Raw genomic sequence first — 16,142 nt, 5'->3', positions numbered from 1 at the left:
TAGTCTAGCACTCACCCCTTGCACCTGAAGAAAGCATGAAAGGAATTGAATCTGTCTGTTCAGGGAACTCCCACAAAGAAAATGAAGTGACAGCACTTACAATTGTTACAGTTGTCAGGTGTGGATCAAAAGAGGTGTGCCAGTCTATGAATGCATGATCCCTACTGATGATAACCAGACAGAACGGCAGTTGAAATAATGGTTATTGTCAGCTTAGTGATGATTATTTTTGGGATAAGGAGAACACAAGAATGTTAAAAGACTGTCACATGACTTTTAATCTCACTAGATTTTCTTAGTGAGAGAGGTGGAGTAGTTGAATTCAAATAAAACATATTTGTCCTTTGTTTACTAAATACCAAACCTGTGACCTATATTTTATTTCAAAGTTAGAAATGTTAAAATGTCACACTGCCTTGCAGCAATACTGTTACTACTATAAGAATGCAACATTGAGGGACTAAAAAAAATTACAGTTGCATACTCGTTACGTGCAAAAGCCCTTTACTTTGGATTTTCTGTGTTATGCAGACGCTATAAACGTAAGAAAAAGCGAGGGCTCGTCCGGGATTTGAACCCGGGACCTCTCGCACCCTAAGCGAGAATCATACCCCTAGACCAACGAGCCACTGAGGAAGCGCTAAAATTACTATGTATATAAATCGTACTCGTCATCACTGGTCGTACTCGTGTTAGTTTGTTTTGTTTTATTTGTTTTTTGTGGGGTTTTGCCTGTAACAGGAGCTGTTATACGGACTCTCGTTTCACTGAGCTTCAGAATAGAGTTGCTCCTCTAAAGAGCCAGAAGAACTGAAATGATTCACTCCTACATAGATGCAACTTCGCTGCTATTTTGACTGGCGTCATTTATTTTATGACTGGCCTTACCTTATTGAGCGGTCGCATTCTGAAACAGAATGCTATATTGAAACTGTGGAGTCGTTTTCTAATTATTGGAGAAAAAACACACACACAAACAGGTACAGTTTGTTTTTCTGTGCGCTGTAGTTTTTTGCCCGTTTGTAAAGTTGTGTTAGCTTAGCTCATCAGAGCCGCTCCCGAGGCAGAGAACTCTCTTGTCAGCTGTTACTCTTTGGCGCAGTCACACACCAGCCGGCCTGCCGACGTGGCGGGGCGGAAGAGCCGCTGGCTGGCACCAAACGGGTGAGCTGCACTGTCACTTTCATAAAAACAAAACTGTCTCCCAGCTTTATAATTTTCCTTTGACTATACAAGCGAAGAACTGCAGCTCAACTTGTGATTAGTCTTTCATAAATTTACTGCATCGCTTTGTTTTTGTGTGTTTGTGTGTGTTTAGGAAGTGAGAAACATCCATTCATGTTAGCGTAAAAGTAGAGCATAACAGTGCTCTTTGTTGCGTGTCTCCTATACAGCATTGTCTATGTTGTCACATTGTATTAATGCTTTAAATCGTACTACAAAGGCAGGGCAGTCTTTAGTACATCCTTACTTAGGTGTTAGCATTAGGGAACTATTATATATAAAGCTCTATATGAGTCAGAGGAAAAGATGTTCCTATAATTTATGTCAAAAGTGCAAGATTATTGTTACTGGTCAAAATGCAAAATGAGAATTATGAGACCGTGGTTTCCAGTATCTGTTTGAAGCATTTTTTGTGTGGGTGAAAACATATTTTTCCATTTTGTGAAGTTTTATATATATATTTTTTTATTATTTTTTAATTATTATTTTTTACCACATCGGCTCTTCTGATTTACAAAAAAAAAAAGTTCTTCACAAGGACCTTTTTCTGGCAGAAAACTCCTTTTATACATTTTAATAGTAATGAAATCACTGAGTGATAGTCATATGCATCTGAGTACAGCAACTGAACACAAGATGGCAACATCGGACATGAAATGACCAGCAATACTGTCGCTTTAATTAGTACATGAGTCCAGTTTTATTTAGTTGTTCACAACAACAATTCCCCTCACGGCACTTTCTACTGCAGCTTCATTGAGGGACAGCTATCTGCCACCGTATGGTGGGAGGTTGAGGGGAACGAGAAGAGAAAAAAGGAGAGCATAGCGAGAAAATGTCTCTAATTCCAGGCCAAATAAAATAAATAGTATTCATCGTGTTTATTAGAGAATCGCGATAATTGTTCATTGCTGCGACAGTTTAGAATAAGATAGAAACTCGACTCTTTACTTACAGATTATTTAATGCACACCTGCACCCCAGCATGCTTCAAAGAGAAAATACAAAAACAAACTGCAACATGAAGATATGTTAATAAATAAGTTAAATAAATAATAAAGGGCTAAAAAGAAAAGAAAAGAATAAATGGTACTGCACCTTAAGTAAAAACCAGGCCGAGATAAAAGAGATACCCACTCAAGTGGAGTCCCTTAGGTTGTTGGTGCCACAGTGGCTAAACGTGCATCTCTCATGCACTGAAAATGGTGTGTGTTAAATAATGGTGTCAGTCACTAACTCCCAAGCCAAATCTGAGGCACCAGTGCAGACCCAGGACAGGCATGCCTGAGATTTTATCTCTCACCTGGCCTGGAAATGCTTGGATGAGCTGGGTAATGAGCAGGTGACCGGTAAGAAGGGGGTCTTCAGGGACTGCTGCCTGTGATTGGGAGGGATGGATGGATGGGGTAGAAATCCAAGTTGACTTTTTTTTTTCTGATTTTCATTTTTATTTATATATTTTTTAAAATACTTACTCTACATCACTTTAAACCAGGAATGTCAAACTCATTTTACATGGGCCACATAAAGCCCATTTTGATCTTAAGTGGGTGGGACCAGAGAAACTAAATAATACCTGTGTAAAATTGCAGCAATGAAGGTGGGCGGTCTTTATCAATAGGAAAATCTGTGAAACTTATGAAAATACAGTCAAAAGTTCAAAATCTATGCACCCCTTTCTAAAGCTGTCCACGGGACCAGATTCGAGACTTCACCGGGCCAATTGTGGCCCCCAGGCTTTATGTTCGACACCCCTGCTTTAAATGATCCAGGAGTCTCTATATACCCCAGTTTTTTAATTGTTATTTAATACATTATATATTATCAACAAAAGTCCCTTGCAACATGTTACTTTCAAGTACAGTGAGCTGCAGAAAAAAGCTCCCAGTCCTCCCAGACAGATGTTTTTAGCCCAATCAGACCTCTTATGACGTATGTGTGGGATACAGACACAGCTTCGATTGACTTTTGCCTCAATCCTCTTTGGCACGGAACAGTTTACACAGGTAGTACTCTTAATACTTCATAATTTGAGGAACATTGTTTAGTGTCACTAAAGTTAATCCCAATGAAAAGTCTAATTCACAATAATAATTAAACGCTGTGTGAATGTGCCAGGCCTGAAGAGTTTCACACATGATAAAACATGTAAGAACTGAGTGTTTCCACTTTATGCTCAGATTTGTATAAACAGTGTTTTGCTTTTAGGGAAAGTGCATTTATACGAAAGACACAGATGAGCAGTTTTCCACTAAAAATCCAACTTTTTGCAGATCACCATGTCTCAGGCTGCCTCCTCTGATGCTGACCCCTCCACAGACCCCACCCCTCCACCTGTTCAGCCCCCGACCCTGTCCCCGGCCTCAGTCAGGATGTACCAGCGGCCGGTACGCCCCCTGCAGATCCACTGCAGCCTCTTTTCTCCCCTGAGAGTTTTGATCAGTCCAAAGAGCAGCCGACCACAGAGAACACCACCACCACCACCTCTGAGACATTAGAGGGTCAGGCTGACCAACCAGAGTCTCCTGTAGAGAGTCAGGTGACCGAATGTGACCAACCAGTGAGCCTGGAGCCAGACACAGAGGCTGCAGAGGAAGATGTGGAGGTTTGTTTCACAAGTTGAAGTTTGATTTATGTTTTCTTGACACAAAGCACTGAGAGCAAAATGTCTCATAGATACACTTGCACACAGTTTTAAAGAACTTCAAAGAAACAAGAATTTTGAATGTATTTAGGATTTTTATTCAGGAAATTGTATATACAGGCTCAAATATATACATACAATCACTGAAATCTTTAAATAAGTGACACTGAAGGTGTTACAATGTCTTTTAACTTGACAAGGCCAAAGCCTATTAACTTCTCGTTAGTTATTTGGATTGATGAAAACTGCTAGTTTCTCTGTTTTCATGATACATGCATTTCCTTAAAGCTAAGATCCAGCCTTTCTATGTATAATACAGCTTCATATTGACATTTTGAAATATGTAATAATAAACAAGCAATTATGAGATGTATTTAGAGATTTGTGATTGTCATTTGTTTTGCACTTTCTCACATATTATAGACCAAACAGTTAACAGTTTTATTCCTTTCCTATGATGGATATTTGCGCACAGAAGTCACTCCTGGAGAAAGAAAAAGGTTGGGGAGCTTGGAGTTCATGGGGAAAATCTCTTCTGACCACTGCCACCTCCACAGTGGGTATGTCCCAGGTTTTTCTCATTCAACCCTTTTCTTCACGTTTACACCCATTTCACTCACCACCAGTCCCTCCCTGAGCTGGTTCTGCCAGAGGTTTCGTCCTGTTAAAGGGGAGTTTTTCCTTTCCACTGTCGCCAAAGTGCTTGCTCATAGGGAGTCGTCTGATTGTCAGTTAGCATTAACTGAGAAAGTAGCTAATGCTGTTAAAAGCTATTACTAGTGAACCAACATGAGTTAAATTTGGCTAACAAAAACTTAACTCCATAGTAAATTTATTATATTGTATAAATTAATAAAGAAAGCACTTGCAGTGCTCACTATTTATTCCAGGAGGGTGTTTTATAAAAACAGAGCTATTTTTTTTTTTCTTTTTTCCCTCCATTGCACAGCTGTGACATCACAGCAACATGATTGGTCAGTTGCAAAGTTGATCCTGGATCAACAATATTATGACGATGCACAAACACCAACACAGGAATGTCAAATACACCATAACTATGAAAAGACCCCCCCACCCAAATCTGTACACGATTTGTGGTGCACCACTGAATGTTTTCCAAGATGCACAATTTGAAAATACACACTGTCATCACATAAACACTTTAACAGTGTCTATATGTCTATTTGCTCATGTGTAGCGATTCAGAAATCGCTGGTACGGTGTTTCTGCAGTAACAGGGACCTGATAACAAGGTGATAGTAACAGAGAAGCACAAAGTCCTTCCATAAGCAAGTGAAGAAACGTTTTTTCGCTTGTTTTACTTCTGCCATCATTCTTGCCGTTTCAAAATTGGCTCATAGATTTCAGCCAGGATCATTATAGGACCATGTGTTTTTATATATGTAATGAGAAATGTCGCTGGCAAGCAGGAGAAATAGACCATCAATGTCTACTTCTCCTCATGTATGTGAGTCTTTAATTTGCTGCTTTCTGTGTGCAGGTCATAGCCTGACCTCAGTAAAGGTGAAGGCAGGAGAGGCGCTTCGTCTCCACAGAACCTCAGTTGGAGAGGAGGCACAGGAAGAGGAGGAAGGAGCGGAGGAGAAGAAAGAAGGAGGAGTCGAAAGCAGAGAGGCTGACTTGTCCAACTCCGCGGAGTCGTCTTCTCCTACTGCAGCCACAGCTTCTAGCAGGGGCGTTTTCTCTACAATCACACATGCCGTACAAAACACTGTGAGTGAACACACACACACACACACGCACAGACACAGACACACACACAGACACACAAAAGGTATCCATCTGATGAAGTTTCCAAACCATGTCATGAAAGAATGTTAGTGGCGATTAAACCATACATTTCACCAGGCCGTCATGTACTCACATATGAAGAGTTGTCTCTTTTTCTTAGTGCCCATAATGCCGCCTCGACAGTCTGCTGCCATGTGGTCTTAGGGCACTCTCTTTTGCACTTTGGTGTCCACAGCAGAGCTGTCTGTGTGATGGAGTTGTGCTTGTTTCTGATGATGTGCTTTACTGAATGTTTGGAGGTCGTTCAGTTTAGTCAGAAGATCCACAGCAGTCTCCTGAGACTTTAAGACTTGGTGAGAGTTTTTTATGGTCGCCCTCAGTCATTCTCCTTCCTCCTGGCAAAATGTTTAAATATTTAGATTTCAGGTTCTCTCTGTCTCTCTCAGGGTAAGTGAGTGATCAGTATAATGCACTAATGGTGTCACAGTTTTGCTCCTAACGTATAAGCATATAAAACTGCTGCTGAATTGCAAACATAATTGAAAAGCTTCCCTATTAACCCTGAATGCTACAGTATTAGCAGACAAGTAGATGCAAATAGAAGTAGGTACTCTGAAAGTGGGGCTTACTTAATCTACAAAATCAGGTTAATCCAAAATAAACTGTTTAATAAGATGTCTCAAAATATAAGTGAGATTTTAAAAAGAATGAACTCTACAGAGCTTAACCTATTTAATTAGTTAACCCTTCAACTAATTTAGCCTATAGAGTTACAGCAGACACAGCACAGCTCTAGTATAGCCTCAGGTTGGTGAGAGTGCTTGACTGTGATGACCTCAGACAGCCTCCACGCTGCAGAAGACAGTCCTCGATTTACTGATCCTCCTCTGGACGTTGCTGCCAGCTCCCCTCCTCTCCTTTCCTGCGGCATTCCTCAATGTGTGTTCGATGGCAAGCCAAGGTCGATAGAAAAGTCGAGCTCCTTCGGTGCTGTGAACGATTTATTTATTTGTGTTACATATTAAGTACCTCCTAATTCACAGTTTTAGTAAGCTGAAATATTTCTCATTAACACATTTTCTGCCTCTCGATTTCCTGCTGTGTGAAGGAGCGCAGTTAAAGTTAAAGACATCGTCTGTGCTTTGAAAATCAGACTGGAAGCAGTTGTGAGCTGTTATGGATTGTAAGCAATGATCTCTTGATTTTTGGCAGAAGGGTGCAGTTTTAAAATTACAGTCCTACTTAAAGATTTTACAAAAACATTTACTTAATTTTTTTCTCCCTTTGTTCCTGACTGAACTGACTGACATTTAAAGGGTTAATTAATTCATGACACATTTAATTAGTTAACAGTGTATTTATTTATTTCATTTTGGCACTCATGGACCTCAATAAACCAAAGAGCAAGCTCATTTTCTTTTACTGAATACATTTAGTTTTCAGTATGCAAACTTTCAGTATGATATTATTTAAATTACAAAATTTTATATAAGTGTGCTATCTAAATTTACATTTTTTTTATTTTGGTCAATCCTATTTTGCTTTTGTTTAGTTTTTGTTTAATGTTTTCTTTGACAGGCTACTGTAGTTTGCTGGGACTTTTTGCTGATATGTCTTTCCCCTCCCACCCTTCCTCGCTCTGCATCTGTCTCTCTGTGTCTCTCAGGGTAAGTCAGTGATCAGTGGAGGTTTGGATGCCTTGGAGTTCATTGGAAAGAAGACCATGACTGTTCTTGCAGAGAGTGACCCGGGTTTTAAAAAGACCAAAACTCTGATGCAGAAGACCGCATCACTTAGTCAGGCATGCAACTGACCATTTCATCTAATCTTGTCAGATAAGAAATGAATCTGAAACGAGTGTGTGTGTGTGTGTGTGTGTGTGTGTGTGTGTGTGTGTGTGTGTGTGTGTGTGTGCGTGTACTTTGGTGTGGTGTAATTGCTTTAAATTGGTTGCGCTGTTTTTCTGATTTTTTTTTCTTTTTTCAGATGTTGAAGGAAGCCAAGGAGAAGGAGCGGGCCCGTCTGAGTAACCATCCTATCAGTGCTCCCACAGCTCACTACGGTATTCTTTTTGATGACTACCAGGGCTTGTCACACCTGGAGGCCCTGGAGATTCTGTCCAATGAGAGTGAAGCAAAGGTAAGGCGCGAGTGTCAGGAATACAGAAAGCGCTTCAGAAACACTGCCTGTTTCAAGCGCTTTACCTGCAGCTGTGATTTTAGGTTCAAGCCTTCCTCTCCTCCCTGACCGAAGAGGAGCAGGAGGAGGTGAAGAAGGAGCTGATTTACATCAAGGAGATTTTCATCAAGCAAGAGGAAGAGGAGGATGTGGAGACAGAAGGAGGAGGACAGACGAAGGATAACGGTGATCTTAGTTCCCAATTACACTGTTCTACCCCCTTATGTGAGTGACCCAGATCGACTGCTAGACCTGCTGCAGGTGGAGGTGGTCCCTTAGCACTGACCCAGGATCAGGTGGCCTTTGACAGACTTTGGGACACCTGATAATGTGGGATCAGAGGCACCTGGATGGGAAATGATAACCCAAATTGTTAAAAACAGGGTTTGGTGTTGAACACGCTCGTGACTGTGATCATCTCTGATGCTGGCTGTGGGCAGCCTGCTGTTGTTCCTCAGGGAGCTTTAGCTCACTTATTTTAGCTTTACTCTTTTCAAAGTTTGTGCAGTTGTGCAGAAAGTTAGTTTGTGCAGATTCAAAGAGTGCTTTTTAAAAGTGTGCTCCATCAATTTCAGACACAAAGACTAGTCCTGTGATATTTGGTTGCTGTTTAAAGCCGTTTAAACAGCTTTCTCCAGCTTCAACAACATTCCAGGAAAAAGTGAGGCAATGACTTTTCCTTTGTTTCTTATGAGGCAACAAACTTATGAAAAATGGCCTGAGTACCCCTCCTCCTGTTACTGATACAGGATGATCTTTTAGCGTCTTATAGCGAGATGAAAGACACTGCCTGGCTTCAGTGAAAACGTGACCAGATTAACTGCACTGTCATCCTTGAGTCAGGCTCTGTCAGCACACAAAAATATGTTCTTTCCTTTGTTCATATGGAGGTCATCTAAACTCCACGAAAAAAAAAAATTAAGAAAATCTGGACCTTTTCCTCATAAGCTAAAAAATAGCATTCCTTTGCTTGAACTCTCTTGTTCTGGCCCAGTTCAGCCTCTAATAATATTGCATTAATATCATCACTGGTCACTGGTACAGGTAACCTAACCTGACAAGTAGGTCTGCCTAGCGTTATGATCAGTCACCTTTTGATCCCAAACATCTTATGTCCAAGAATCTAAATTTTCACTTAAACATCTGCTTCATGTCAAATAATCTTATATGCTCTGCATCCTAGAACTTACCCAAATTATATTTCCTCTTCCTAAAACCCCTGAAAACCTTAGATCCTTATGGGAATCAGCGATGACAGTGACTGTTTCTAATCTGCTAAAGAAGTAGAAAATGTTCTACCGGAGTGAAACTGTGTCAGTGTGATGCCAAGTTTTGGTCTCGTCACATCTCACCACTTTACATTTTAAAGGGTTTGTGAGAGGCACCTTCAGGGGATGTCATGGAGGTGCACTGCTCCAAGCAGGCAGGTGTCCCTTTGCTCGGAGGGTTAAACACGATGCCTGATCCGGCGTTTGGTGTTCAGGGGCCACCGACACATTTGCAGACTCAAGAAAAGCCAACAGAAACAATCCATAAGATCCAGACACCGAATCTGCATGTTTTACAATTCCAGCTGTAATTTATACACAGGAGTTTGAATTACGTTGGCATGACAACAAGAATATACGCTTCGTGATCTCAGCATGGAGTAAATCGACTGATTCCTGACATGTGGTGTAAATGCATGTAGCATCACACTTTAACACGTGCTTTGTGTATTTAAGTAAACTGACACGAGGCGGCGCATGCCTTTTGTGTATTTTTATCAGCTGCTGATGGCGAGGAGTTTGTGAGTGTTCTCACCGAGCTGCTCTTTGAACTTCATGTTGCCGCCACGCCGGACAAGCTCAACAAGGTGACTCACTCACACAGACGCCAGTAGTTTTCATCTATCTATCTATCTATCTATCTATCTATCTATCTATCTATCTGTCTGTCTGTCTGTCTGTCTGTCTAGTTTTCCATTTTGCCATCAATTTTAAATTAACTTTTTTTGTAAATTGTACAGTTTAATAATAAATAAAATCTTTTATATTTTTTTTATTGGCAACTGCTTAACACCGGTTGTTAAGTTACTGACGCTTACTACTTTACATTAGCACCATCAGTGGTACCCTGAAAATCCTACCGGATGAAGTCTGACGCGCCTTTTTGCCTTCTGGTAGATTGTCTGCAACGGGCCTTTAAATCACAAACTGTGTATAAAATACACACCGTAGTTGTGTGCCTGAAAAGCGAAGCCAGTGTTGAATTGCCTAAAACCTGTATTTCCTCTAATGTCCAGAAGGAGGCGACTCCTCTGGTTTCAAAAAGAGGTCTGATTGTACAGAAGTCCAGAAAGTAGCCAGTATACTGTCTGTACTTTGAATGTCATATCATTCTGCATTATATGGACACAGGTATTGAGCCACATCATTTATGAATTCAGGTGTTTTCAGTCTCGTGGTCACAGGTGTATAAAGTCAAGCACTGAGCCATGCAGCCTGCCTTTACAAACATTTGTGAAAGAGTGGGTTGTTCTAAAGAGCTCACTGAATTTGAAGGTGGCACTGCGATAGAGAAATGCCAGTGTTGCAACTCTGATTCAGCTGTTGCAACAAGTCAACTGTAAGTGGTATTATTGCAAAGCAGAAGCATTTAGGAACCACCGCAAGTCACGTAAAGTTACAGCACAGGATTGCCGAGTGCTGAGGCACATATTGCTCTGCTGACTGAGTAACTGCAGGGTTTCGACATCAGCACAAAAACTGTGTGCCCGTTGCTTCATAGCTCAGGTTTCTGTGGCTGAGAAGCAGCACGCAAGCAATACATCATCAATCTGGCTTTGGCGAGTGCCACATGAACACCACCTGCCTGACCGAATTGTGCCTGCTCTAAAGTTTGATGAAGAAGGGTTGTTGTTGTTTTTTTTCTGGGGTTGGCCTGGGCCCATTAGTTCCAGTGAAAGGAACTCTTAATGCTTCACCATATCAAGAAATTGTTGCTAATTCTATGCTTCCAGCTTTGTGGGAGCAGTTTGTGGATGGCACTTTCCTGCATCGGCATGATTCTGCTCCAGTGCACAAAGCTCCATAAAGGCATAGCTAGATGTGTTTGGTGTGGAAGAACTTCACCTTGCCTCCACACAGGCCCGACCTAGAAAGCCTTCTCAGAAGACCGGAAGCTGTTATAGCTGCAAAAAGAGGGATCAACTCCATGTTAATGCCCGTGGATTTAGAATGGGATGTCATAAAAGCTCCTGTAGGTGTAATGCACAGGTAGTTTCCTTCACATAGTGATATGATTCTGATTTGGAAAGAAAATCTTTGATTTTTCTTCTATAAAGCTGTGTTATGAGTATTAGTTTATACCTAATTTTATTATGAAATTGTGTTGAAATCATGCATTTCAAATGCCATAGTGTAGTTTAGTACCAGGAATATTCTAACAACCACCAATCATTCTTCCTATTTGCTCTGAGAAAATGCTCCACAAAGCTACAAAAATACACATCTTTGCATCTTCACTCAACATACTAACTCTGCATCCTGCTGCAAAGCTAATTTAAAAGTTATCAGCCCCTAAAGCCACCCTGCATAATCACATTCACATATATAAAAACCAATATTAGCATATATCCATGTATATGCATCTAATTAGCATACATCAGGATCAGGGTGGGAATGTGTCTACATGCAGACCTGATGAGTGGTAATTATGCATCGCCAGGCTCGAATGAGGGCCCATGATTGGGTGAGCAAGGTGGAACAACCTGTCACTACAGAGACAGTTGGCAGGGAAACGCAGGACCAGCCAGGGGGAGAGGAGAACAAAAAGGAAGAGAAGACGAAAGACGGAGAAGAGCTGGGGGAGAAGAAGGGCGAGGAGGAGGAGATGAAGGGAGGAGAAGAGGCAAAGGAGAGCGACCCCAGATCTGTAGAGGTGACGTCTCATCTGCACTGTTATGACTTCTGCTTTCAAGTTTAAATTCGGTCACCTTTTCTTCTTGCTGTCACTGCCTTATTTGATTTGAATCAATTATTCTGTGTGTGTGTGTGTGTGTGTGTGTGCGTGTGTGTGTGCGTGTGTGTGTGCGCGTGTGTGTTCACCTTCCTCTCATCAGGCCATCTACCTGTCATCGGTCAGCAGTCTGGCAGAAGTGACGGCTCGCAGCATCGAGCAGCTCCACAAGGTGGCGGAGCTCATCCTCCACGGCCAGGAGCAAGAGAAACCAGCCAGAGACCAGGCACACGTTCTCACCAGGTATGTGTGTGAATGTGTACTTGTATTACACACTTACATTGTGGGATCTTCCTTCTGTGGATATCCCCTCGACAGGTTCAAGGTTATGGTACGGGTTAGGGTAAGCCTCCAGGAGATCAATATAAGCTGTTGTTATGTCTTTGCTAAGGGAAATAATGGAAATGTTTGGGATTTGGCATTTGTGATTGTTGAGGTTAGGTTCACAAGCAAGGAAGACTGAAACAGTCGCATACACTGCCTGGCCAAAAGACAAGTCACCACCTGGATTTAACTAGGCAAATACATAAGAGCTTATCATTTCTTAGACAACCGTGTCAGCTGTTACTGCGTTTCACTGAAATTATTGGCCTGCTTCAAGCAAAGAAAACAACTAAGGAGATTGTTGGAACTGCTAAAATTGGAATGAACTGATAAAAAATCAACAGTGGAACTGTTTTATTGTGCATGTAAGAGCCTTTCCACACACACAGTGCTCAAGTGATTGGGACTAAACAGCTGTGTAGCCTTAAGAAAGCCACTTATCAGTGTGGCTAATCAGGAAAAAGGCTTCAGTATGTTCGTGAGCATAAAGATTGGAGTAAATGAAAAAAGGGTCATGTGGTCTAATGAGTTCAGATTTACTGTTCCAGAGTGATGGGTGCATCAGGGCAAGAAGAGAGGCGGGTGAAGTGATGCATTCATCATGTCAGGTTTCTGCTGTACAAGCCTGTGGGGGCAGTGTTACGATCTGGGATTGGTTCAGAAATTGAGGTCAGCTTACTACCTGAAAATCCTGAATGACCAGGTTTTTCCATTAGTGGATGTTTTCTTCCAATGTGGTTGGGTTGGATTCATCAGGCTCAAATTGTAAAAGAGTGGTTCAGGGAGTTCAGGGAGTAGAAGACGTCATTTTCACGTGGATTAGACGCAACAGAGTCCAGACATTAACCCCACTGAAAAGCTTTGGGATGTGCTGGAGATGACTTGCCGTAACAATCCAACACGCTCATCATCAACACAAGATCCTGGTCAAAAATGAACATAACTCTGGATGGAAATAAATGTTGCACAGTTCACATGTGCATAAGCTTATGAAAAACGTGCTGTTATCAAAGCTAAAGTTGGTCCAGTTAGAGGGTCTGATTTTCCTTTTTTGTCGGCCAATCGGTGTATAATGTGCTAGGGCACATGCTACAGCTTGGGGAAGGATCTGTTGTACCAGGATCAGTTGGGTGAATCCCCCTGGCACCAAGGAGAGAGGAGGACAGAGAGAAAAGGGGATTGAGGGGCACTGAAATAAGAACAGTTAGGCGTGTATGGCATTAGGTCTCCAATTAAAGAGCTAGCAAAAGCAATAGGTCTTGACTAAATGTGAAGAAATAATGCATTTGCACATAATGTGTGTCTGCATGTCTGTGTGTGTGTATCTGTGAGATAGAGAGAGGTCAAGGAAGAGATAGTATCACTACTCCAAGGAGTGATGCATGCTCAAATCCACTCTTCTTATTGCAGGTTGACATGTGCCATGTGTAAGGAGGTGGAGTGTTTGGCCAAGAAGTTCTCTGATACGCTGCTTGATGTTGGGGTAGGTCAGAGTGTGTGTGTATGTGTGTGTGTGAACATTAGGGATGATTGTGACTACTCTAATAATGTTTGCTATTGTCAAAAAGTATCCATTGGGGTTTAACTTTAGTTCAGCTGGGGACTATTTGCAGTTGCATGAATACACACGGGGTGCTCTAATGAGTATTTATGCCAACAGAGCAGTCTCTGTAGAGCTGACTCATAATAAATACAGTGGTCGTATTCATTGTAATGAAACATTTCATTCACTACAACAACGTGACTCACTGACAGCAGAGCTTTTTAGATGTAGCAGGAGATGTATCAGACAGCTGATGTGTGAGTATTTGTGTGTAGGATCAAGTCACTGTTTCTTTTGTTTGTTTGGGGTTTTTTCATAGGATCTGCTGACAATAGTAAAATAATTTTTGATCTTTGTCTTTGTACTTGTGTTTTTCTGCTACACCATCATCTTTTATTGATCTCACGAGTGTCGCTGCCTCTCTTTTTTAGGGCCAGAGGAAAGCAGAGGAGCTGAACCCACTGTTAGAGAGTGTGCTGCTAGAGGTGAGATTTTTTTACTTTGAACATCGTGAATAAAAATAGAAATAGATCAAATTAATGATGTAGCAGTCTCATGATGACTGACAGATAAATGATGAGGATCATCATCACTAATGCGATGGGAACTGAGTTTTAAGGGGCACTCAGACGAGATCCACACAGCGTTTAAAGACTTGTTCAACATTTTTCAGAATGCATTCTTTTTACAAATTGCAAAGTTCTTAATGCATCTCTAGAAACAAATCTTTCCTCATTTTTATTGTATTATTTCTGTGACAGCAATGCCAGGAGGCATTGTTTTCTTGTGAGGACAGCACCTGTTTAATGCCTCAAGGAATTTCTGGATGACCACAAACATCCAGGGCTGTGCACACAAACTGTGCACATGTAGGATTGTTATACTCCATCCATCCCCATCATGGATTATTCTCGCTGCCAGTGTCTAGCTAGAGGATTTACAGCTGTTGGAGCAGAATAGCAAGAGAACAGATTCTGTCCCCAAGCCATCAGTCTTTGAAACTCTCAATTATATACAATTATATACATATATACTATATATGTATATATATATATATGTATAAATATATATATATGTATATATATATACATATACATATATATTGTTCAGCACTATGCTGCATCTACATCTACTGATGATGACTGTGACGTGATGTGGTGATGTGATGAAGATGATGGGTTGTTTCCTATCTGCAGGGCTCCAACAGCACCAACTACATCCAGAATGCATTTCAGCTGCTGATGCCCATCCTGCAGATCTCCCACATCCAGAGCCAACACTGCCGACCCGCCACAGAGCCCGCGGCACAGATTCAGCATTAACACTGCCTGTGCAACCGCCTGCCAGTGTGTCTATTGTTGTACAGTAAAGTATAGAGAATAGATTTACCAGAACAAGTGCTTTAATCTACACTAAGTGCCAAATAGTAACAGAACATAGAGAATATCATCAGGAAGATACCAGTCTAACTGACACACGTAGTGGTAGCCCACATACGCTTTGTTTGTGTGTTTGTGCCGCGTTGTGTCTCTGAATGTTACTTTGCCTGTTTTGCCATTGATGTTTTGCTTTGAGAAACCAAAATGACGTCCAGGCCTCAAAACCAAAAAAACGGAATATTACTGATTGTACTGATCAAACTCTACATTATTGTATATTGAGCTTTCTTTGCACAACAGAAAAAAACATTGACTAACACTAATAGAGTGTCTGTTGTGTTGACTGTTTAATTGCAGGTTAAGATAAAATACCAGCGTCAGTGATTATATATAGTAATATCATACTTATTTTGTTTTCTGTGTTAAATTATATGAAACAACACTACCTTACATTTTATTTTCATCCTTTGTTGTGAACATTACTAATGTGATGTTGGTTAATTAATTTCTATTTACATTTTGTTGTTGGACTGAATTAGATGAGCGATACCACTCTCTACACTAAAAGTGAAACTGCAGCCTTTTGAAGGGAATCGGCTAGTTTGGCTGCACCAAAACCAAACAGCGTGAAATACAGCAGAACAATAACAATAAAAAATTTAATTACCCCAGTAAAACAAAAACTGTCTGTTTTGGGTTTTTTATTAATTCAAACCTGCAATAACTGATTTTAGAGCTATTTTTTGTGGAAGCAAATAATGAACACCTGTGTTATGTATCACCTTTTAAACACTATCATTCATTTAGTGAATTTTGACTCTCTTTAAACTCTGATTTTGGCTTTTGCTAAATCCTAAAGGGGACATCGAGCTCTTTAGCTGGAATTACTCCATCATGTGCGTCAGTTTGTTGCTAAACAATGAGCTAACTTGTTGTTCACTCACTTTAAAGGTTATTGAAACACGATAGATAGATGTGGATTGTATAACTCGCACACAGCAATCTTTGCTGAAACTGAGTGTAACTTCTGACTCTTTGGTTATAAATGTGCATTAAAACTGCCTCACTCTGCAAAACTGTTGGTATAAGGGTCAGTTTA

General features: G+C 40.9%; 1 protein-coding gene and 1 non-coding gene across 2 annotated transcripts; one reads left to right on the top strand and one right to left on the bottom strand.

The window, feature by feature from the left end:
* Positions 1-556: 556 nt before the first annotated feature.
* trnap-agg (transfer RNA proline (anticodon AGG)) lies at positions 557-628 on the bottom strand. Its single transcript has one exon. It is a non-coding gene; the product is annotated as a tRNA-Pro (tRNA).
* Positions 629-3,535: 2,907 nt separating this feature from the next.
* Positions 3,536-16,119, top strand: fam114a1 (family with sequence similarity 114 member A1; the record flags this gene model as incomplete). Its single annotated transcript, XM_019359881.2, has 12 exons — positions 3,536-3,829; positions 4,344-4,428; positions 5,370-5,602; positions 7,287-7,421; positions 7,607-7,759; positions 7,843-7,984; positions 9,568-9,653; positions 11,507-11,719; positions 11,901-12,040; positions 13,532-13,604; positions 14,096-14,149; positions 14,861-16,119. Coding segments are annotated over 12 exons (1,734 nt in total), but the record flags the coding sequence as incomplete, so codon positions are not given.
* Positions 16,120-16,142: the final 23 nt, after the last annotated feature.

Source organism: Oreochromis niloticus, linkage group LG6 (genome assembly GCF_001858045.2).
Source record: "Oreochromis niloticus isolate F11D_XX linkage group LG6, O_niloticus_UMD_NMBU, whole genome shotgun sequence".
NCBI lineage: Eukaryota > Metazoa > Chordata > Actinopteri > Cichliformes > Cichlidae > Oreochromis > Oreochromis niloticus.
The sequence above is the reverse complement of the archived record's forward strand: the minus strand, read 5'-3'. Positions and strand labels throughout refer to the sequence as shown.